This window comes from Entelurus aequoreus, linkage group LG21 (assembly GCF_033978785.1).
Source record: "Entelurus aequoreus isolate RoL-2023_Sb linkage group LG21, RoL_Eaeq_v1.1, whole genome shotgun sequence".
Lineage (NCBI taxonomy): Eukaryota > Metazoa > Chordata > Actinopteri > Syngnathiformes > Syngnathidae > Entelurus > Entelurus aequoreus.
In genome coordinates, this window is record NC_084751.1 from 51,576,156 (window position 1) to 51,599,533 (window position 23,378).

Below are 23,378 nucleotides of genomic sequence, written 5' to 3' on the forward strand. Positions count from 1 at the left end.
GTACGTAAATGTTGCATATTATAAATAAAGGTTTATAAAACCAAAATTACAATTAAAATTAAAAAGCTGGATGTTATATATCAGATCAGCAAATTAAACAAATCATCAGTAAATCGAAAAATAAATAAAATAAATTCAAAGTGATTTAGATTAGCCTTTTTTTTATCTGTTTGAATTTTGTATCTTATCCTATTTTTTAAAATTAGTTATTGTTATTATTTTTATATTCTATTTGTATTTGTTTTTTTTCCTTAAATCTTTTGTAAAAGACATTATTTGCTCAACCTGATATTTGAATTTGTTGAGATTTGTTGAAAGTGCCTTGATTTTGGCGTACATTGAAAATATATGTTTGTATGTACATTGTTCAATAAAAAAAACAAAAAAATATTATTATCAAAATTAAACCTTAATATCAGTGATGAGCTGAAGACATGTAGTTCTTTGTTAAGGTTTAAGAAAACCTTGAAAGGTGATATAATTGAAAATTATAAAATATAGTAACAATTACTTTCATCCCATTGATTTTTTTAACGATGTTCCAGGCAATGTAATTTTCAGTGAATGTATAGGATAGGCAAATATAAGCTTTGGCTTCAGCCTATTCCTTTTTCGGTCATTCTTTTTCTTTCTTTATTTCTTTCTTTAGTTTATTTCGAACATGAACACACTTACAGTATAATAAAGCACACAATTTCATATCATTTTACTTTATATCATGTCCGAAAAGGAGTAGGAAGAAGCAAAGCTTATTTAATCCTACCCCTTTCCCACTTCAGAGCGTTTACAAATATATACATCATTTACTGACCTTTTTATATAATAAAATAACATCTGTGAATTAGTATACACAACAGTTTTGTAATATGTAATTAATTAATTCAGTCATTTTTAACATACTGAGATGAAGAATATCTTATTTGGTCTTTTTTCTTTTCTTTTTTTGTGTAAATGTGCATGATTGTTAAATATGTATTGTTAAACAGCTCACCCAAAATGGTTGATGGTTGATTATATGACCTAAATATACTTATTTCATTCATTCATTCAATATTGAAGATGTTAATTTCTGTGATGAAAAATGTTCCAACACATATATGAGGGAAGTTTATAAAAGGTTTGTAAAACTCAAAAAATTAATATAATAAAAATGCTGGATGTTACGTATCTAATCAGCAAATTAAACAAATCATCAGTAAATCGAAAAAAAAAAAAAAAAAAAAAAGATGCCAAAATGACATTTCCGCCACTGCCGTGGTTGCCGACGTCACTTCCGCCAGACAACAAACATGGCGGTGCCCGGGTCGTCATGTTTGTTATCTGCCCCAAACGACGCTGTTAAGATGCAGTTAGAGTCCGGCGACAGCGGAGCCGTTAGACCGGACGACTTGCCTGTGAAACGGGATCCGGTCGTCTCGCTGTTGTCCCCGGTAATCGGCTCGCAGCCGCTCGTTTGGTCGCAGGACCACCGGCTTTCTGTGTGTACGTCCTGCTCCTTAGTGCTACTGGAACTCATGTGTGACGTCACCAGCAGCAAGCAGGACCTCGTCCTGCACAGAACTTCTATTCTGCCGCCCGCTGATGCTCGCAAGATTCGGGTAATAATGCTCTAAAGTTGCAAACTCTCAGACAACTGGAACAAGCTAAGTTTGAATTTCTAGTATTCAGAATACAGTCGTGGTCAAAAGTTTACACACACTTGTAAAGAACATAATGTCATGGCTGTCTTGAGTTTCCAGTAGTTTCTACAACTCTTATTTTTTTTGTGATAGAGTGATTGGAGCACATACTTGTTTTGTCACAAAAAACATTCATGAAGTTTGCTTCTTTTATGAATTTATTATGGGTCTACTGAAAATGTGAGCAAATCTGCTGGGTCAAAAGTATACATACAGCAATGTTAATATTTGCTTACATGTCCCAACAAACATAATAAAACAACTGTACAATGTATGCTGTCATTAGGATATTTAGATAAATAATGGCTCATAATCCTCGCGAAGAAACTTTCTCGCCGGTTCCAAATGGCTGTCAAAGTGTACCAACTTGTCAGAATACATCCTCAGCCATTTACTTTCCAGGTGAGAGGTGTGATTTATGATCTACAATAAACTTACAGGGAGCAGGGAAGCGAGGAAGCAGCAGACCACTCGATGATGTAAATATAGGGACACACGGTAGTGATCACGTCTCCACAATAGTTTGTCTGCGTTTGCACTTATAATAACAATATCACTAATAGTTGGTTAATATTCGAATCACAAACTGAAAATGGAGTATTGTTGGCGCTTTTTGAATGGTTATTTATTAGGGGTGTAACGGTACACAAAGATTTCGGTTCGGTACGTACCTCGGTTTAGAGGTCACGGTTCGGTTCATTTTCGGTACAGTAAGAAAACAACAAAATATACATTTTTGGGTTATTTATTTACCAAATTTGCAAAATCTTCCACCAAAAATATTTCTTTTAGTGGAATATTTGATGTGAAGTACCGTATTTTTCGGAGTATAAGTCGTCCTGGAGTATAAGTCGCACCAGCCGAAAATGCATAATAAAGAAAAAAAAAGAACATATATAAGTCGCACTGGAGTATAAAACGATTTTTGGGGGGAAATTTATTTGATAAAAGCCAACATCAAGAATAGACATTTGAAAGGCAATTTAAAATAAATAAAGAATAGTGAACAACAGGCTGAATAAGTGTACGTTATATGAGGCATAAATAACCAACTGGTATGTTAAGGTAACATATTATGGTAAGAGTCATTCAAATAACTATAACATATAGAACATGCTATACGTTTACCAAACAATCTGTCACTCCGAATCGCTAAATCCCATGAAATCTTATACGTCTAGTCTCTTACATGAATGAGCTAAATAATATTATTTGGTATTTTACGGTAATGTGTTAATAATTTCACACATAAGTTGCTCCTGAGTATAAGTCGCACCCCCGGCCAAACTATGAAAAAAACTGTGACTTATAGTCCCAAAAATACGGCAATGGGAACCTTGGATAGGTCAATCATTCATAATAACATTGATTTTGATTCAATATTATGTTTTGAGCAATGACAGTTTGAAAGAAAAAAAAAAACAGCTTTGTTTTATTAGTCAACATTGCAACTTTTTCTAAATTACATTTCACCTTTAAGCTTTTTTATTTCACTTTTGTTATGTTACGGTCAGAGCGAAAAAAGATATCTCTTGAACTGTATTCTAGTCCGTCACTCTAACGTTCCTCATCCACAAATCTTTCATCCTCGCTCAAATTAATGGGGTAATCGTCGCTTTCTCGCTCCGAATATCTCTCGCTCCATTGTAAACAACGGGGGAATTGTGAGCAGCACTACCGCTTGTGACGTCACGCTACTTCCGGTAGGGGCAAGGTTTTTTTTTATCAGCGAGCAAAAGTTGCAAACTTTATCGTCGATTTTCTCTACTAAATCCTTTCTGCAAAAATATGGCAATATCGCGAAATGATCAAGTATGACACATAGAATGGATCTGCTATTCCCGTTTAAATAAAAAAAAATTCATTTCAGTAGGCCTTTAATATGTCCGTGTGGAAACTCGTTCGGTACACCTCCGAACCGAACCGACCCCCCCGTACCGAAACGGTTCAATACAAATACACGTACCGTTACACCCCTAGCAGTTCCCCTTTAAATCAATTTGGTGAAGCTTTAATTTCCCTTTTAATATGATTTTTTTTCTTGTCAAATTTGCAGGTGGGGCCAGAAAAAAAGCAGGAGAAGGCCATCCAGCACTTTACCTCACACCCAGACCCCAGCTTAAGGCAAGTTTTTCATCTGGACAGAGTGATAGATCCCTTGGGAGTAGCGCCCAAAGGAGTTAAATACGCCAGTTGGTCTCCATTGGGCTGCGACTCCAGTGGACGCTGCCTGCTAGCGTGCCTAACTCTCGACCACAGGCTCGCCATCCATCACAGCCGCAAGCCTTTCACGTGGACCTCGCTCGTGGACCTCACCCAGACATACGGCGACATGCTCGAGGAGCGAGGCTACGCCAAAAAAGACGACCAGCCGCCTCAGAAAAACCTGCAGGACTTCGAGGAGCTGCAGCGCCGTTTCCAGATGCAGACCCCCGTGAGGATGAAGTGGTCGAGCATCTACAAGACGAAGCAGGTGCAGACTGACAACGCCTGCCTGGACGTGGAGATGGTCCTCCTCGCCGTTTTGATGGAAAACGGTGACCTGGTTTTGTGGAAGTTTGTGTTGCCGTTCGAGAGCGGCGCCGACGTTGTGTTTTTCGACGTCATCGAGTCGGGGGTGAGCAGACCCAGTGATTTGGCGTGGTGGGAGTACGAAAACGCGGACAGGCGGATGAGCGGGTTGATCGTCGGCAGCGAGCTGGGCACCGTGAAGATCATGCCGGTCAGCATGGCGGGGGTTAAGGGCTACTTCACCCTGCGTCACCCCGTCATCCTCTGGAAGGAGTGTGACCACATCGCTGCTGAAAGCATCACGTGCGTGCCTTTGGTCCACCCCGTTCAGAAGTTGAGCTGCAGCCTCATTGTGGCCGCTCGCGGCTGCTACATCTACTGGTGTTTGCTCATGGTTTCCCCTAGCGGACTAAACGTGTACAACTCTCACGTGTTGGGCCTCCACTCGCTTCCGGTCACTTCGCTCGCCGTCACCAAGCAGGGGGTCGTGTACGCGTGCTACATGGACGGCTGGGTAAAAAAGCTGACGCCCAAATTTACAGAAAAAACTCTGTTTTTCGACCGAGAGGACATGCTGGGCCCTGAGTTTCTCGGTGAGAGGCGGCTGCATGGTATCGCAGTGAGCAGCAACGGAGCGTACGTCGCGCTGGCCAGCACACAAGGTCTGGTGGACATGTTTCACCCCATTGAAAGGAATTACCAGGTGCACTTTATTGCCTTGAAATCGCCAGAAACGGCAGCGGGACTTCTGTTAAAGTCCCCCACACAGAACCTGTACCAGCAGGCCGACCTGCTGGATCTCATGAGGTGGACCATCCTAAAAGACAAAAGAATTCCAGAGGCGTTGCAGCAGGAGCTGGATCAGAAGATCCAGGACCTAGACTCTCCCTATTTGTGGCGCTTGAAGCTGTTTTTGGTTCGCGTGATGTACCAGTCACTTCAGACGCCGCTGACGGATCACCTCTGGAAACCGTCCGGCGAGGCCAGCAAGGCGTCCGTGCTCGACGGGGAGGACGAGGACGGAGACGAGGAGGATGAGTTGGAAAACGAGTGCGGGGAGGCCGGTGCCGTCAAAGCGGCGACGCTGGAGAATCCAGAGGAGCGGATGGAGCAGGCGAAGGCATTGATAGATTCAGTGGAGACCCATCTGGTCAACAAGAACATGAAGAAGCTGCTCGGTGTGGTTTACCTTAACACGCGCATCACGGAGAACACATGCGTCCCCACGTTGGGCCTGGCCGACCATCTCTCGAAAGATACCAGCGACAAGGACGTGGAGGTAACATCTTTGCTAGTCATACACTTCAGATTCTTTTTAAAAAGCTCTGATTTTGTAATCCGTAGGGGTGTAAAGGTACACAAAAATTTCGGTTCGGTACGTACCTCGGTTTAGAGGTCACGGTTCGGTTCATTTTCGGTACAGTAAGAAAACAACAAAATATACATTTATTTACCAAATTTGCAAAATCTTCCACCAAAAATATTTTTCTTACTGGAATCTTTGATGTGAAGTAATGGGAACCTTTGATAGGTCAATAATTCATAATAACATTGATTTTGATTCAATATTATGTTTTGAGTAATGACAGTTTGAAAGAAAGAAAAAACAGCTTTGTTTTATTAGTCAACATTGCAACTTTTTCTAAATTACATTTAACCTTTTAAGCTTTTTTATTTCACTTTTGTTATGTTTTTGTTTATTTTAATAGTATTTTTAGAATGTGCCGTGGGCCTTTAAAACATTAGCTGTGGGCCGCAAATGGCCTCCGGGGCACACTTTTGGCACCCCTGCTATAGATAATAAAAAATTAAATGTGATAAATCTATGGATAAAAAGCAGAGCCTGGCGACGCATTCATGTTTATCATAACTCTCTCTCTCTCTGTCTCTGCCCCTCCCTCACCAATGCTGCTGCTGCACAATTTGTTTTGTTTTTAACCCCTTCTTAACCTTGAACGTACATTGAAAATACACGCAACCCTAACTCAAAATGCCGGACATTTGAGGCATTTAAGAAACTCCGCCCTGACAGCTCCGCAAAAGAGGACATGTCCGGTGAAAAGAGGACGTATGGTCAGTCTATCCTAGCCCGTTAGCTGCTAGCATGCCGTGTGTTGTGCCTCGGTGTGCATTGTTTACACAACGTGCAGTGTTTCCCATAAACTGCCAAGATACCTGTGGCGGTGGGGGCGTGGCTATGGGCGTGGTCACAATGGCATCTTTGATTAATTTGCATAATTTACTACAATGATATGATTTTCTCTAAAAAGGCTCAAAAAATGTATACTTACTAATTAATAATAACAGTTTTGTTTTAAACGTCCATCCATCCATCCATCCATCCATTTTACAATATAACTACAACACTTTATGTACATATTTATATACAGATTTGGACAATAAGTTATTCACTGAAATATATTTATTAATTGTGGTTCTTACAAAAAATATATCTTATAAAATATGAAAGCTAAAATGTCTCTTAACGCTCTGCCCCTTTAATAAGTGCATACTAAATAATTTAACTTTAGCCTACTACTACAACCATATTATTTACCAGCAACATAAAGTGAAACAGAGGAAGAGGTGTCCTGCCACAGTCAGTAACAAATAAACAGAAAACAGTAGTGGTCAAATACAAATAAGGCAACAAGAGAAGTATCCTACACTTCTCTTTTTTAAAGTAAATATGAACAGCGTATATGGGCATCTACATCAACTATATGATTTGCCTGAGAAGCTGGACAGGACAAAAAAAAAAAAAAAAACAATTTTTTTTTTTAATTATTGGCGGACGTAATTCTTTCGTGGCGGGCCGCCACAAATAAATGAATGTGTGGGAAACACTGACGTGCGTTACGCTACTTAATATGTCCGTGTGGAAACTACATTACATTAATTAAAGGCTTAGTGGCCACATGCGTGGACAGCACCTTTTAGCTCTTATTTCCAAAATTGTGTACACAACTGAATTGGGTCGTATGGCCACATAATGTGGACACTTATACTGCCATCTGGTGGTGTCAGAAGAGTATAACATACAATGGAATTTGGAAAAAAAGAAGTGTAAAAATAAGAATTAGCATGTCACTAAACATGAAGTACACGTTTGTGTACTTATGGACTAAGTACATCATATCAAAAGATGATTCTTAGTTTTTATTTGAATTAGGGTCCAATAAGCCCAAATAGCAAAGAGAAATAAAAAAAGCATGTAAACAAACAGCTTGGGCCTTAAGAGGTTAAGTGAGAACATACGAAGTACTTTATTGACACATTTTCAGGTGTTTGCGGGCCACATCTCGGTGATCTAATGTTTGAGTTTGCATTAATTATGTATAAGTACAAGAAAAAAAAGCCAGTCAACAAATATTCTAAAGGCTGCAGTTGGATGAAATTTATTTTCCATTTGGCTTGACTAAAAAAAATGTTGTGTTGTTAAAATAAACCTTTGGCCTATGAACGCAGGTTCCAAGTAAGATGAAACTCACTTCTACTTGTGTTCACTTAGGTCCTGATCGGACACATCAAGAAAAAGATGCACAAGCAGACGTTCCAGGAGCACTGCTGCTTGTGTCAGGACGTGCTGCCTTTCACGGACCACAAACAAGCCATATGCGGAAATGGCCACATTTGGCTCAGGTACACAGATGAAGTCTTTATTTACCTTCACCGAGCTGCAATCATACCATTTCCTGTTTTGACATTTACACACACCACGCTTTGTTGTCTTGTCAATCACCACGTCATCGTGTGTTTGAGTGTGTGTGCGTTTGTGCAAGACAGCGAGCTCAAATACCCTTTTTCTTGGCTGTTTTAGGTGTGTGTTGTCTTACCAGGCGTGCCAGGCGCTGAGATTCCGGCGCTGCCTCTTGCAGGACAGCATCTCAGCACTGCCAGCACCTGAGGGTAAGCACAATGTTCCTCCACTTCCTGTTCAACCTTTGTTCATCTCTGGTGCTCCAGTAATTATAGCCTGTTAAAATGAAAAGTCAATGTGTATGGCTGAATATTTACGCAGTGTTTCCCACACATTCATTTATTTGTGGCGGCCCGCCACGAAAGAATTACGTCCGCCACAAATTTTTTTTTTTGTTTTTTTTTTTGTCCTGTCCAGCTTCTCAGGAAAATCATATAGTTGATGTAGATGCCCATATAGGCTGTTCAGATTTACTTTACAAAAGAGAAGTGTAGGATACTTCTCTTATTGCCTTATTTGTATTTGACCACTACTGTTTTCTGTTTATTTGTTACTGACTGTGGCAGGACACCTCTGCCTCTGTTTCACTTTATGTTGCTGGTAAATAATATGGTTGTAGTAGTAGGCTAAAGTTAAATTATTTAGTATGCACTAATTAAAGGGGCAGAGCTTTAAGAGACATTTTAGCTTTTATATTTTATAAGATATATTTTTTGTTAGAACCACAATTAATAAATATATTTCAGTGAATAACTTATTGTTCAAATCTGTATATAAATATGTACATAAAGTGTTGTAATTATATTGTAAAATGGATGGATGGATGGATGGATGGACGTTTAAAACAAAACTATTATTAATTAGTAAGTATACATTTTTTAGCCTTTTTAGAGAAAATCATATCATTGTAGTAAATTACTCGATGATGTCATGGTGACCACGCCCATAGCCACGCCCCCACCGCCACAGGTATCTTGGCAGTTTATGGGAAACACTGTTTACGTTAGCATCACGTGGGGTTATACGGTATACTGATTTCAGAATCAGGATCAGAATAGTTTTTATTGCCGTTGTTTGAGAACGGGTTCACAAACTAGGAATTTTTCTTGGTGCAATGGTGCAACATAAAACACATATAACACAGAATAGGTAATAAAAAGTGCTGTGACTGAGCTATCAGATCTTGTTATTGTTCATGTGCCTGATGGCCGAGGGGAAAAAACTGTTCAGGTGGCGGGAGGTGTGGGTCTGGATGACCGTAGTCTCCTGCCTACAGGGGAGAGGGGAGAATAGTTTGTGTCCAGGGTGAGAAGAGTCAGCTGTGATCCGACCCACACGCCTCCTGGTCCTGTAGGAGAACAGGTCCTGGAGGGATTGTATCTTGCTAGTATAGTACTAGATACTAGTATAGTATCGCGGTACTAATGAATTAAAAACGGTACTATACTCTTGTTTAAAAAGTACCGGTTCCCGGGCATGACGGCGCGTCGTGACATTGCTGGTTTTACGAGCAGAGGAGCATGTTCGGCAGCGCACACACACACAGTACTTACAAGCAGACACAGTGTGTGGACAGAAAAGGGAGAACGGATGCATTTTGGCCTAAAAAGTAAAGATAAAGGTGAAGTTATAACTAGGGATGATGTTTGATAAGGAATTATCGAGTTCGAGCCTATTATCGAATCCTATTATCGAACCGATTCTTTATCGATTCTCTTATCGAGTCCAGATAGGTTGTTGTATATGGAAAAAAACACACGATTGATTGATTGATTGATTGATTGACAATATTTGGTTTAACAAAAGCTCACTTTTATTATATGATAAAAAAATAAAATCTAATAAATAAATAAATATTGACTGTTACCCACCTAAAAAAATAAAATAAAATAAATAAATATTGACTGTTGTTACCCAAAGAATATTAAGTGGGATTTTTCAGAGAAACAAATATATACAGTAACACAAAAACAGCCTGTCTCTGTGATCACTATAGGTGTATAAATAATAATATAGTGTTAAATAAAATCAGTCCCTTGGGCACAAAACTGGAAATAATACAGCTCTCCAAAAAGTGCACTTCTGCTGCTATTTGACATAACTATTTGTTATGATGCTTTGACATTTTTGCACTTTATTTCTTTATTGAAAGAAAATTCTATGAAGAGAAAAGTTGTTTGCAAATGTGGTTACAATGCTAAAAAATGAAAAGTTAAAGCTAAAAAAAGAAATACACTTTATTGAGTTAACATTATTTCTTTATGGGGGAAAGATGTTATGAGCTAGAGAATATAACAACTACACTACCCAGCATGCAACGGGAGTTACGAGCATGCGCGGACACCCCGAAAAGTGTTGCATGTTGCCACGCTGTGAAAGTAAACGTCAAGAACTCAGCCAACACGCCTCGTCTGCATTATTTATAATTAGACAGACAACACATATACAGTGTGATTTTGTTTTGTTTACAAGGAAAGAAAAACAAAAGTTAAAAAAGGGAGATATGTTGTATATATATGTATGTGCTGCGGTTGCTTTAAGAATGTTGCGACAGCTGCCGTAAAGGAGGTGCGTTGCTAGCCTGGTTGCTATATTTCTGGTTGGTCGTAAAAGTGTTCGTCGTGTGTTTTTACCCTGCTAAAATCTCTCAGTAAAGTTATTCGTTGGATTATACCTTTTGTTTTGAACTTTATTACACCTTGGAGCGCTTTTTCCCGTCCATTGTTTTCCTGCTTTCCCTATCTGCGCCTAATGACTGAGCTACATGACGTCATTTCTTGTGATGTCCCACGGAGCATTTCTGGTCGGGACGGGATTCCACTCTTTTTCTTTACTATAGTGGTCTCGATAACGGGTACCGGTTCTCAAAAAGGTATTCGAGTCCGAGGACTCGGTCCTTTTCTTATCAAACAACCGGGAAAACCGGTTTCGAGTATCATCCCTAGTTATAACACTGAAACACCCTCAGGAAGAGGTGCTTTAAGACATGGCTAGCTAGCTAGCGGCTAACATCCATCCACAGTCTGCAGTGTTTTAGCTACTTCTAAATCACTAATCCTCGCCTCCATGGCAACAAATAAAGTATGTTTTTTACAAGTATCAGGGTTTCCCGCAGCGCTTTGTTGTTAAGGCGGCTGCCAAGCATCGACTGCAGCACATGGTACGTGCTGCTGAGAAGGTGATTGGCTGCAAGCTCCCACCCCTCCAGGACCCGTTCTCCTCCAGGACCAGGAGGCGTGTGGGTCGGATCACAGCTGACTCTTCTCACCCCGGACACTAACTATTCTCCCCTCTCCCCTCAGGCAGGAGACTACGGTCCATCCAGACCAACACCTCCCGCCACCTGAACAGTTTTTTTCCCCTCGGCCATCAGGCACATGAACAATAACAAGATCTGATAGCTCAGTTACAGCTCATGTTATTCTATTCTGTGTTATATGTGTTTTATGTCGCACCATTGCGCCAAGTAAAATTACTAGTTTGTGAAGCCGTTCTCAAACAATGGCAATAAAAACTCTTCTGATTCTAAAGCCTACATGAACTCCATGGTGTTCAGGGATGAATAGTCTCTCCTATTGCTATTGTACTATGTTTTCAGCTATAGTTACATTAATCATTAGTAATGCAGCAGCCTAGTTTTGAAGGGCAGGGTCCCTGCTATCACATGTTGATAAAAATATAACATTTACATCATAAAAATCAACTACAGGCTTCCCAAATGCTGTAATAAATTAAACATGATGAGTTGAGCATATGTCAGCATGTGGCCCCACTTTTAACTCTTTTTTTTTTTTTCAAACGCTTATTGCAAACGCTTACTTACAGTAAGTCATTAATTTGACTTATTAAGTCAATTTTTTTGTCATTATTTTGACTTAGTAAGTCATTATTTTGTCCTATTTTTGACTTATTAAATTACTAAGTCAAAATATTGACTTACTAAGTCATAATAATGACATACTTAGTATCTCAGGTAACTAGGACTGTTTTGTGTATTGTTTTTACTTTACGAAAAAATATCGAGATATACACTACCGTTCAAAAGTTTGGGGTCACATTAAATGTCCTTATTTTTCAATGAAGATAACTGTAAACTAGTCTTAACTTTAAATAAGTACACTCTATACATTGCTAATGTGGTAATGACTATACAAGCTGCAAATGTCTGGTTTTTGGTGCAATATCTACATAGGTGTATAGATGCCCATTTCCAGCAACTATCACTCCAGTGTTCTAATGGTACAATGTGTTTGCTCATTGGCTCAGAAGGCTAATTGATGATTAGAAAACCCTTGTGCAATCATGTTCACACATCTGAAAACAGTTTAGCTCGTTACAGAAGCTACAAAACTGACCTTCCTTTGAGCAGATTGAGTTTCTGGAGAATCACATGTGTGGGGTCAATTAAACGCTCAAAAAGGCCAGAAAAAGAGAACTTTCATCTAAAACTCGACAGTCTATTATTGTTCTTAGAAATGAAGGCTATTCCACAAAATTGTTTGGGTGACCCCAAACTTTTGAACGGTAGTGTATATATAGTATATCGGCATTCAGCATATGGCGCGGAAAACACAACCAAAAACTGTAGGCTTTGTCACGCCAATTTCTTCCCATTACAAAAACCTTCCTATCCCCCATTTACTTCCGGGGTCATTTCCTCTTACTTACGTCATTTCCTCTTACGTCATTGACAGCGATCGATAGCACTGCCCGTCGCTGTTTTTTTTTTTTTTAATTTATAATATAGCGTTAACAAAACGTCTGTATTAATTGGACAAGTATTAATCGGACAAATTAACTTGAGGATATTCCTGACTGCACATTTGACTCGTGGACATATGCGGAAATGAATAACAGTGTACAATAAGTTAATTTCATTGTCAATCAACATTATCAAACTTTATTAAAACAAAATTTATTCGTTAAATTCAGTTTTTTTTTAGTTCTCTGTGTAAGTGAACTAAATTAAAATGACATTTATGTGCACATATGTACCTCAGTGAAGTCAGATGACATTTAACATTATTATATATTAATTCATATTAGTGAAATGGTTTCAACAATAATGTTGATTTAAAGTACATACATTTAACAGTATTATATATTAATTAATATTTTTTGCACGTTACCACGAAGACAGAAGTTCCCAGCAGCGGCCCTAACTCTCCGCTTGAAATGTTTCGAAGCCTGCTGGTGTTTGACATAAGTCCCCTGGGAAAGATAAAGACAAATATCATTCAGTGACACCACCATTTTCAGGAGATTTGGATTCTATCGATCGCTGTCAATGACGTAAGAGGAATGACCCCGGAAGTAAATGGGGGATAGGAAGGTTTTTGAAATGGGAAGAAAATTGGCGTGACAGCTTCCTCACGCGACGAAGCCGGCTACTTCACCACAGTCTGCAGTCTATTGCGCCCCCAGGCTGTGGTGGCAGCAATGAGATGGAGACGTGATGGCGACAGGCCGAGTTACGCTGTTTTTGATTCATTAGTACCGCGACACTATACTAGTACCGGTATACCGTACAACACTCTCTTGGAACCAACCCCCAACCACAAATAGATTACAGTTCTGTGGGAAACACGGAACTCCCATTATATGAATATTGTATTGGTCATCCTAACCATGATCTGATTCCCTTTTAGATCCACAGTGGGTGAAGAAGATCCTCCAGGCACCATGTTCCCTCTGCGACTCGCCAATGGTTTAGTGCTAAACCACCGCAGGAACACAAGTATGCCTGCACTCTCCACAGGGTCCAACCACTGCTAATATGTCATGCTAATTATTATTATGTCTGCATATAGAATATTGTTTCCTCACCAGTGCAAACACCTGCTGAGGTCTTAACTGCATATTTTCATGAGGCAAAACAGTGATTCTCAACTGTAGTATGGGTACCACTAGTGCGCAGGTGTCAAACTCAAGGCCCAGGGGCTAGATGTGGCCCGCTACTTCATTTTATGTGGCCCTCCAAAGTGCTTTATTAAAGTACTTTCTGGCTAAATGTATTTGTTCTTTTAATTCTGACAGAAAAAAAATAGTGACCTCAGGATTCGATTCCGATTCTTGGGATGGCGATTCGATTCAACACGTTTCTTGTCATATATTTGGTATATACATTTTACTCAGACCTTTTCAAAACAAAAGTTCCTCTTGGCTGCTGACATATGATTTATACGCACATTGTTGGCATAAAAAACGTCTTTTTAAAATGTGTTTTTTATTCTTTTTATTTACAAAAATGACAGAATGTTAATTTTTGTAAAAAAAATACTGACCTCAGGATTCGATTCCGATTCTTGGGATGGCGATTCAATTCGACACGTTTCTTGTCATATATTATTTGGTATATACATTTTACTCAGACCTTTTCAAACAAAAGTTCCTCTTGGCTGCTGACATATGATTTACACGCACAGTGTTGGCCTAAAAACGTCTATTTTAAAAATGTGTTTTTTTTTTTTTTTATGTACAAAAATGACAGAATGTTAATCTAATTAAAGAAAATGGAGCAAACCAAACTCCAACCCAATCCGAGGAGCTTTAAAATACTGAGGGTAGACATTTACAAAGCGTTTGAGAAAACATAAAAATATCAGACTAAAAAAAAAACGGAAAAACAAAATTTGCAAAACCACAGTATCAATAATAACAATGACAGCAATAATATTTATTTAATATTTTTAATCCAAAAAAGGATTCTTTAAAAAAAGAATATTAAAAAAATCGATTCTTTTTTTATTGTTATTTTTAATCGATTTAGAAGCAGACTAAATAAGAATTGCGATTCAAATGGGAATCAATTTTTTTGAGTACCCGGCATCTTGTTAACTTTGTTATTATTTGTCATGCAACAAAATACTCCAATTAGGGCTGGGCGATATTTTATCTCGATATTTTTAGGCCATGTCACGATACACCATATACTGTATATCTGGATATTTTGCCTTAGCCTTGAATGAACACTTGATGCATATAATCACAGCAGTATGATGATTCTATGTGTCTACATTAAAACATTCTTCTTCATACTGCATTAATATATGCTACTTTTAAACTTTCATGCAGAGAGGGAAATCACAACTAAGTCAATTGAGCAAAAGTGTGTTTATTAAACAGTTATTAAGCAGTGGCACAAACATTCATGTCATTTCCAAAACAGAAAGTGCAAGATTGTCAGAGACATTTTTAAAACAAGCTATTAGTGCACTTTTGTGCATGATGTCACTAAGATGACATATCAAAACAACACTGAATTAAAGTGCACTTTTTGTACAAACGCCACTACAATAGTTTAAAACAAATAAAGTGCACTTTTGTGCATGATGTCACACAAGATATTTCAATAAGTGTCAAATAAAAATGAGCTGCATAATAGGAAATCAAATAGTGTATGTCCTTCACTATGTGGTAGGTTCCTGCGGACGTTATCTCCTTCTGTTGTTGACTATTTTTTTCATACGGTGTTGATGTGGAAATGGTTGCCTCGGCATTTTGTTGGTGTGGCACCGAACGGAGATGTTGACATGCGGAGTTTCAAGCACTCTTCATTCTCTAGCGGGTGACTTTTCAAATGATGCTACAAATTAGCAGTGCCGCTACTTTTTGTAGCAACGCTTTTGCCCCACACTTGACAAATGACGGTTGTCTGTTCGACATCTTCCCGCTTGAAGCCAAACCACCGCCAGACGATGGACCCCCTACTGTTTTTCTTGGGAATTAATTCTTCCTTCATTTGTTACCAGATTCGCACCTTCTTTCTCTCGTATTACCACTCGCACCACAGCTAACGTTACCCATGCTGCTACCTCTCTGCTCCGCGAGGGCGTATATGTATGTGACGTATGTAAAATGGTGCGCTTGTTTTACGTCTCTGTGAGAAGGAGAGACAAGAAAGAATGGGAAACGCATGTAGTGTAATGCCCGCAGCTAAAAGCAACTGCGTGAGAACGTATACTCGAATATCACCATATAGTAATTTTCTATATCGCACAGAGACAAACCCGCGATATATCGAGTATATCGATATATCGCCCAGCCCTAACTCCAAGCATTTTTTAAAAATTTTTTGGGGTTATCAAAAATAAATACATAAATATCTGCTTGTCACCTTGACTTACACTTGCAAATCAAGTTATCCATCAAACTGTTGGTAAATGATAATAAGCACAATTGCCTATGCAAACGAGGCTATTGTACATTTATATTTATAAATATTTACCGTTTCAAACGGCCCTTCATAACTAGAACGGGGCCCTCACTAAAAACAAGTTTGACACCCGTGCACTAGTGGTACGCCAAAGATTTGAATATTTTTTTAAGTACAGTGTTTTATTTTCCTATATTACTATATATAACTGTATGCAATGTGGCCAAAAATAATAAATATATTTTTGTTAAATAAAACTTCTGCCTTGTTTTGAAGAAAACTTAGTCCTACTACGCCACCAGGGTTTCCTGCAGTGCTTTGTTGTTAAGGCGCCCACCTTAACAACAAAGAGCCACCGCCTAAACTAAAGTTTAAAAAAAAAAAAAAAATGTTTTTATTTTTTTGTCCTGTAAATTAAGCATGATGAGTTGAGAATATGTCAGCATGTGGCCCCACTTTTAAGTCTCTTTTCAAACGCTTATTGTAAACACTTATTTATAGTAAGTCATTAATTTGACTTAGTCATTATTTTGTCTTAGTAAGTCAATATTTACTAAGTCAAAATAATGACTAAGTCAAATTAATAACTTACTGTAAAACTTACCTGAGTAAGTCAAAATAATGACATACTTAGTATCTCAGGTAACTAGGACTGTTTTGTGTGTTGGTTTTACTTTACAGAAAAATTATCGAGATATATATCGTATATTGCCATTCAGCATACGGAGCGGAAAACACAACCAAAAATTGTAGGCTTCTTCACGCGACGAAGCCGGCCTACTTCACCACAGTCTGTAGTCTATTGCCCCCCCCAGGCAGCAATGAGATGGAGACTTAATGGTGGCGACCAATGTTCCCTCTAAGGTGCGCGCATGTGCAATTTCGCACTGCTCAAGCGTCCTCTGCGCACGGCAAATCTATGCCACGCACAAAATCAAATAAAAAAATAAGCGCATAACAATTTTCGACACACGGACACGACAGAGAAAACAGTTTTCGTCAAATATTGTAACGTCTGTCGAGACGCTTTGAGGACATGAATTCCATCAATCACTTTACTGAGCAAAACTCTTTATTGTCGGAAATAAACACATCACCAAAACATTAGTAAAAAAATTATATCTAGCAAAACTTGTCATTTTCTGCAATACAAACCAAAAGCAACTTTGTTATATCAACAGCAGCCGCTCGCTCTTTCTCACTTGCGCCAACACATGCACATATGGCACTTAGCCAGTGATGCGTTTACAGCCACACAAAAAGTCGGCCAACTCCAACACCACACATAAAGTGTCATTCCAGGTCGTTACACTATGATTTACCGATCAAATGTGTGCTTATTCTAGTGTCATTTATTAGGAATCTTAATTGATAAATATTAATCATGAAATGCTGTTAGTATATTAAATAAATACTAATACAAATATATTTTTTACAAACAGGAAGTTGCAGGAATGTACACATGATCCCCTGCTTACATCTCATTGTGCAACATGTGAATGTTTTAGTGGGAAATAAATGCAATGTCTGAAAGGGGTACAAATTATTTCCAAAGCAGGACCTCCACCCAGACAAACAATACAAGTACATAGTTCATGAAAAACAATATTTTTTGTTATTGTCATTGTAAGTGGGCCTAAAGACTTATATTAGAAAATAACCTCATGGAAATGACTGCTGTCATTTGATTATAATAATAAGAGAATTTTGTCTGTCTATCTGTGTTGGCCCTGCGATGAGGTGGGGACTTGTCCAGGGTGTACCCCGCCTTCCGCCCGACTACAGCTGAGATAGGCTCCAGCACCCCCCGCGACCCCGAAAGGGACAAGCGGTAGAAAATGGATGGATGGATGGAGATTGAATTTATTTAGTCAGGTTTGGGACAGGTGTGCTGCTGGTGTAGCCACAGTGTGCACGTCTGATGTTGCTCACATGGGCTCCACTGAATGCTCAGGGAGTTTTTGCATTTGCTCACACACATGAAAAATTTGAGGGAACATTGGTGGCGACAGGCCAAATTACACCCATCCAGCCCCTTCCTCGTCCTCGTCCGACGCCCCCTACCCCCTGGAGAGACACCACCTTAAAGGCCTACTGAAAGCCACTACTAGCGACCACGCAGTCTGATAGTTTATATGTCAATGATGAAATCTTAACATTGCAACACATGCCAATACGGCCGGGTTAACTTATAAAGTGACATTTTAAATTTCCCGCGCAACTTTCGGTTGAAAACGTCTATGTATGATGACGTATGCGCGTGACGTCAATCGTTGAAACGGAAGTATTCGGAGCCCATTGAATCCAATACAAAAAGCTCTGTTTTCATCTCAAAATTCCACAGTATTCTGGACATCTGTGTTGGTGACTCTTTTGCAATTTGTTTAAAGGCCTACTGAAACCCACTACTACCGACCACGCAGTCTGATAGTTTATATATCAATGATGAAATCTTAACATTGCAACACATGCCAATACGGCCGGGTTAACTTATAAAGTGACATTTAAAATTTCCCGGGAAATATCCGGCTGAAACGTCGCGGTATGATGACGTATGCGCGTGACGAAGTCAGTTTAACGGAAGTTTTGGTACCCCGTAGAATCCTATACAAAAAGCTCTGTTTTCATTTCATAATTCCACAGTATTCTGGACATCTTTTGCAATTTCTTTAATGAACAATGAAGGCTGCAAAGAAGACAGTTGTAGGTGGGATCGGTGTATTAGCAGCGGACTACAGCAACACAACCAGGAGGACTTTGTTGGAGAGCAGACGCGCTAGCCGGCGACCTCACCTTGACTTCCTACGTCTCCGGGCCGCCAAACGCATCAGGTGAAGTCGTTCGTCCTTCCACCGATCGCTAGAACGCAGGTGAGCACGGGTGTTGATGAGCAGATGAAGGCTGACTGGCGTAGGTGGAGAGCTAATGTTTTTAGCATAGCTCTGTGCGTCCTGGTTGCTAAGTTGCTAAGTTAGCTTCAATGGCGTCGTTAGCACAGCATTGTTAACCTTCGCCAGCCTGGAAAGCATTAACCGTGTATTTACATGTCCACGGTTTAATAGTATTGTTGATTTTCTATCTATCCTTCCAGTCAGGGTTTTTTTTTTTTTGTTTCTATATGCAGTTAAAGCACGATGCTATCACGTTAGCTCGTAGCTAAAGCATTTCGCCGATGTATTGTCGTGGAGATAAAAGTCACTGAATGTCCATTTCGCGTTCTCGACTCTCATTTTCAAGAGGATATAGTATCCCAGGTGGTTTAAAATACAAATCCGTGATCCACAATAGAAAAAGGAGAGAGTGTGGAATCCAATGAGTCAGCTTGTACCTAAGTTACGGTCAGAGCGAAAAAAAATATTTATTTCACTGCATTATAGTCCGTCACTCTAACGTTCCTCGTCCACGAATCTTTCATCCTCGCTCAAATTAATGGGGTAATCGTCCGAATCGCTCTAGCTGCGTTGAAAACAATAGGAAAATATGAGGGAGTGAACAACTGACAACGTCACGCTACTTCCGGTAGGGGCAAGGTTTTTTTTTATCAGAGACCAAAAGTTGCGAACTTTATCGACGTTGTTCTCTACTAAATCCTTTCAGCAAAAATATGGCAATATCGCAAAATGATCAAGTATGACACATAGAATGGATCTGCTATTCCCGTTGCTAATGTTTTTAGCATAGCTCTGTGAGGTCCCGTTGCTACGTTAGCTTCAATGGCGTCGTTAGCAACAGCATTGTTAAGCTTCACCAGCTTGGAAAGCATTAACCGTGTAGTTACATGTCCATGGTTAAATAGTATTGTTGATTTTCTGTCTATCCTTCCAGTCAGGGGTTTATTTATTTAGTTTCTATCTGCATTTAAGCCTGATGCTATCACGTTAGCTCCGTAGCTAAAGAGCTTCGCCGATGTATTGTCGTGGAGATAAAAGTCACTGTGAATGTCCATTTCGCGTTCTCGACTCTCATTTTCAAGAGGATATACCGTAATTTCCGGACTACAAGCCGCACCTGACTATAAGCCGCACCAGCTAAATTTAGGGGAAAATACAGATTGCTCCATATATAAGCCGCACCCGACTATAAGCCGCAGGGTTTGATGTGTAATTACCGTAGTATATAGGGGTTCCTGCTACCACGGAGGGGATTGTCGGGACAGAGATGACTGTTTGGGAACGCAAAGCGTCCCATTTATTAACTATAAATCTTTCAATCATTCAATCAAACTTTCACATCTTAGACATGGCGAACAGCATTCGTGCAGAGTACAAATAGTACAACGGTGCAAAGTAATACAAAGTGCTCGCCTGTACGTTATCAAAATAACCAGCCTACCGGTATATGAAAAGTCAGTCTTTAATCATTGTGTCATCGTCTTCCTCCTGCGTACTAAAACCACCGAAATCCTCTTCGTCGGTGTCGGAGAAGAACAGGCCGTATATAAGCCGCACCCTTGTATAAGCCGCAGGGATCAGAACGAGGGGAAAAAGTAGCGGCTTATAGTCCGGAAATTACGGTGGTTTAAAATACAAATCCGTGATCCACAATAGAAAAAGGAGAAAGTGTGGAATCCAATGAGCCAGCTTGTACCTAAGTTACGGTCAGAGCGAAAAAAGATACGTCCTGCACTGCACTCTAGTCCTTCACTCTCACGTTCCTCATCCACGAATCTTTCATCCTCGCTCAAATAATGGGGTAATCGTCGCTTTCTCGGTCCGAACCGCTCTCGCTGCTGGTGTAAACACTGGGGAAATGTGAGGAGCCCTTCAACCTGTGACGTCACGCTACTTCCGGTACAGGCACGGCTTTTTTTATCAGCGACCAAAAGTTGCGAACTTTATTGTCAATGTTCTCTACTAAATCCTTTCAGCAAAAATATGGCAATATCGCGAAATGATCAAGTACGACACATAGAATGGATCTGCTATCCCCGTTTAAATAAAACAAATTCATTTCAGTAGGCCTTTAACTAACAAATATTCTGGGGGAAACACTGGCTACCGTAGTCATTCTGGTGGCACTTGGAGAGCCAGGTGTTTTTTGGAGTGACAAAAAGTTTGAGGTAAAATATTCCGCACTCAAACTTGACATCCTTTATTTCCTAACCCTCTAAAAGAACTCCCGGAGGATGCAAGTTTAAATATGCTTATGTGGAGACTTGACGCCACCATAAATAAATGTCCTCATTTTTTTGTAATAATTTGCCTGAATTTCCCGAACCTTTGGTGTACTTTTTATCGCAAGTAAGTGGAACCTACTTACCGCCAGACCTATTTTAGTCATTCCGTACTTTTTTTGAGCAAAACAAATAATACATAGTGAATAAAACATACTCTCAACGTGCCTCCTTTAATTGGCAGCATAAAACAATTTCCACGCTCTGGTAGGCGGAGGAGGAGGGCGCTCAGTCATTCTTTCAGATGAGGACTTCCGCTAATGTAAACGCAGAATGGAAAGAAACGGCGGATGAGATGAGCAATAGGCAGGAAGAAAGCGAAGTGTGCTTAAAAACCTGCCGTGCTGCCTCCCACGGGAGCGGCCCGTAATGAGATTCAGCAGTAATGAGGGACAGAACTCGGTGCCAGATGTGATTCTAATTCTAATCAAGGAGGGGAGGGGGAGCATATTGTTAACCGCAACTTAGGCTTTCTTCGTATTTGGAAGGGAACAAGGATGGCGTGTTCTCCCTCCCTCCAACCTTGTTTCCTCACGGACCTGAAGAGCTCGGTGGCGTTTCATCAAAGAGGAGGGCGGGTCGCCAGCGCCGCCTCTCCTTTATTTCAGAAATGGGTTAGGGTCCACCCTGCAGAGAGAAAAGCTCAGTGCCATTAAGGCGATTTATTTGCTCTGAGCTCACTGGTGGCGGTTACAGGAGCAGGACGTAGATACTTTATTTGCATGACTATTTACATTGTAGATCAGACCTGGGCAAATTGAGGTCCGGGGGCCACGTGCGGCCCGTTAAGCTTTTCAATCTGGCCCGCCGGACATTCCCAAATATTTTTTTTAGATCTTTAAGATGGAAAGTGTATCTGCCATTATGATGTGCAGTGATGTTTTCTAATTACCGTAAGTCTTGAACTACACAAAGTATTTCAATGGTTGGAATCTGCGCTTTTGCATGATATTTTAGTGACTAGTGTTGTCCCGATACCTTTATTATTTCGATACTTTTCGGTACTTTTCGATACTTTTCGGTACTTTTCAATGCTTTTCGATACTTTTCTAAATAAAGGCGAACAGAAAAAAATGGCATTATTGGCTTTATTTTAACAAAAAAATCTTAGGGTGTGGCCATACTTGCCAACCTTGAGACCTCCGATACCGGGAGGTGGGGGGGTGGGGTGGGGGCGTGGTCGGGGGGGGGGGGCGTGGGGAATATAATTAAGCTAGAATTCACCAACTCAAGTATTATATATATATATATATATATATATATATATATATATATATATATATATATATATATATATATATATATATATATATATATATACACTACCATTCAAAAGTTTGGGGTCACCCAAACAATTTTGTGGAATAGCCTTCATTTCTAAGAACAAGAATTGACTGTCGAGTTTCAGATGAAAGTTCTCTTTTTCTGGCCATTTTGAGCGTTTAATTGACCCCACAAATGTGATGCTCCAGAAACTCAATCTGCTCAAAGGAAGGTCAGTTTTGTAGCTTCTGTAACGAGCTAAACTGTTTTCAGATGTGTGAACATGATTGCACAAGGGTTTTCTAATCATCAATTAGCCTTCTGAGCCAATGAGCAAACACATTGTTCCATTAGAACACTGGAGTGATAGTTGCTGGAAATGGGCCTCTATACACCTATGTAGATATTGCACCAAAAACCAGACATTTGCAGCTAGAATAGTCATTTACCACATTAGCAATGTATAGAGTGTATTTCTTTCAAGTTAAGACTAGTTTAAAGTTATCTTCATTGAAAAGTACAGTGCTTTTCCTTCAAAAATAAGGACATTTCAATGTGACCCCAAACTTTTGAACGGTAGTGTATATATATATATATATATATATATATATATATATATATATATATATATATATATATATATATATATATATATATATATATATGTATATGTATGAAATACTTGACTTTCAGTGAATTCTAGCTATATATATATATTTATTTTATCATACATATAAATAAAAGAAATACTTGAATTTCAGTGTTCTGGAGGTTACCCAGTAGATGGCAGTATTGTCCTGTTTAAGAGTGTCACAACATTGCTGTTTACGGCAGAAGAACTGCTTTACGGTAGACTAAACGTGACTGCTGTTGTTGTGTGTTGTTGCCGTGCGGGGA

The 23,378-nt window shown here is 39.5% G+C and overlaps 1 protein-coding gene across 1 annotated transcript; it reads left to right on the forward strand.

Moving 5' to 3' along the window:
* The first annotated feature begins 1,274 nt into the window (after positions 1–1,274).
* Positions 1,275–16,302, forward strand: LOC133638199 (general transcription factor 3C polypeptide 4-like). Its single transcript, XM_062030552.1, has 5 exons — positions 1,275–1,598; positions 3,736–5,469; positions 7,702–7,832; positions 8,011–8,099; positions 13,539–16,302. The coding sequence occupies exons 1-5, from the start codon at positions 1,290–1,292 to the stop codon at positions 13,601–13,603; spliced, it is 2,328 nt and encodes a 775-aa protein (XP_061886536.1). The 5' UTR covers positions 1,275–1,289; the 3' UTR covers positions 13,604–16,302.
* Positions 16,303–23,378: the final 7,076 nt, after the last annotated feature.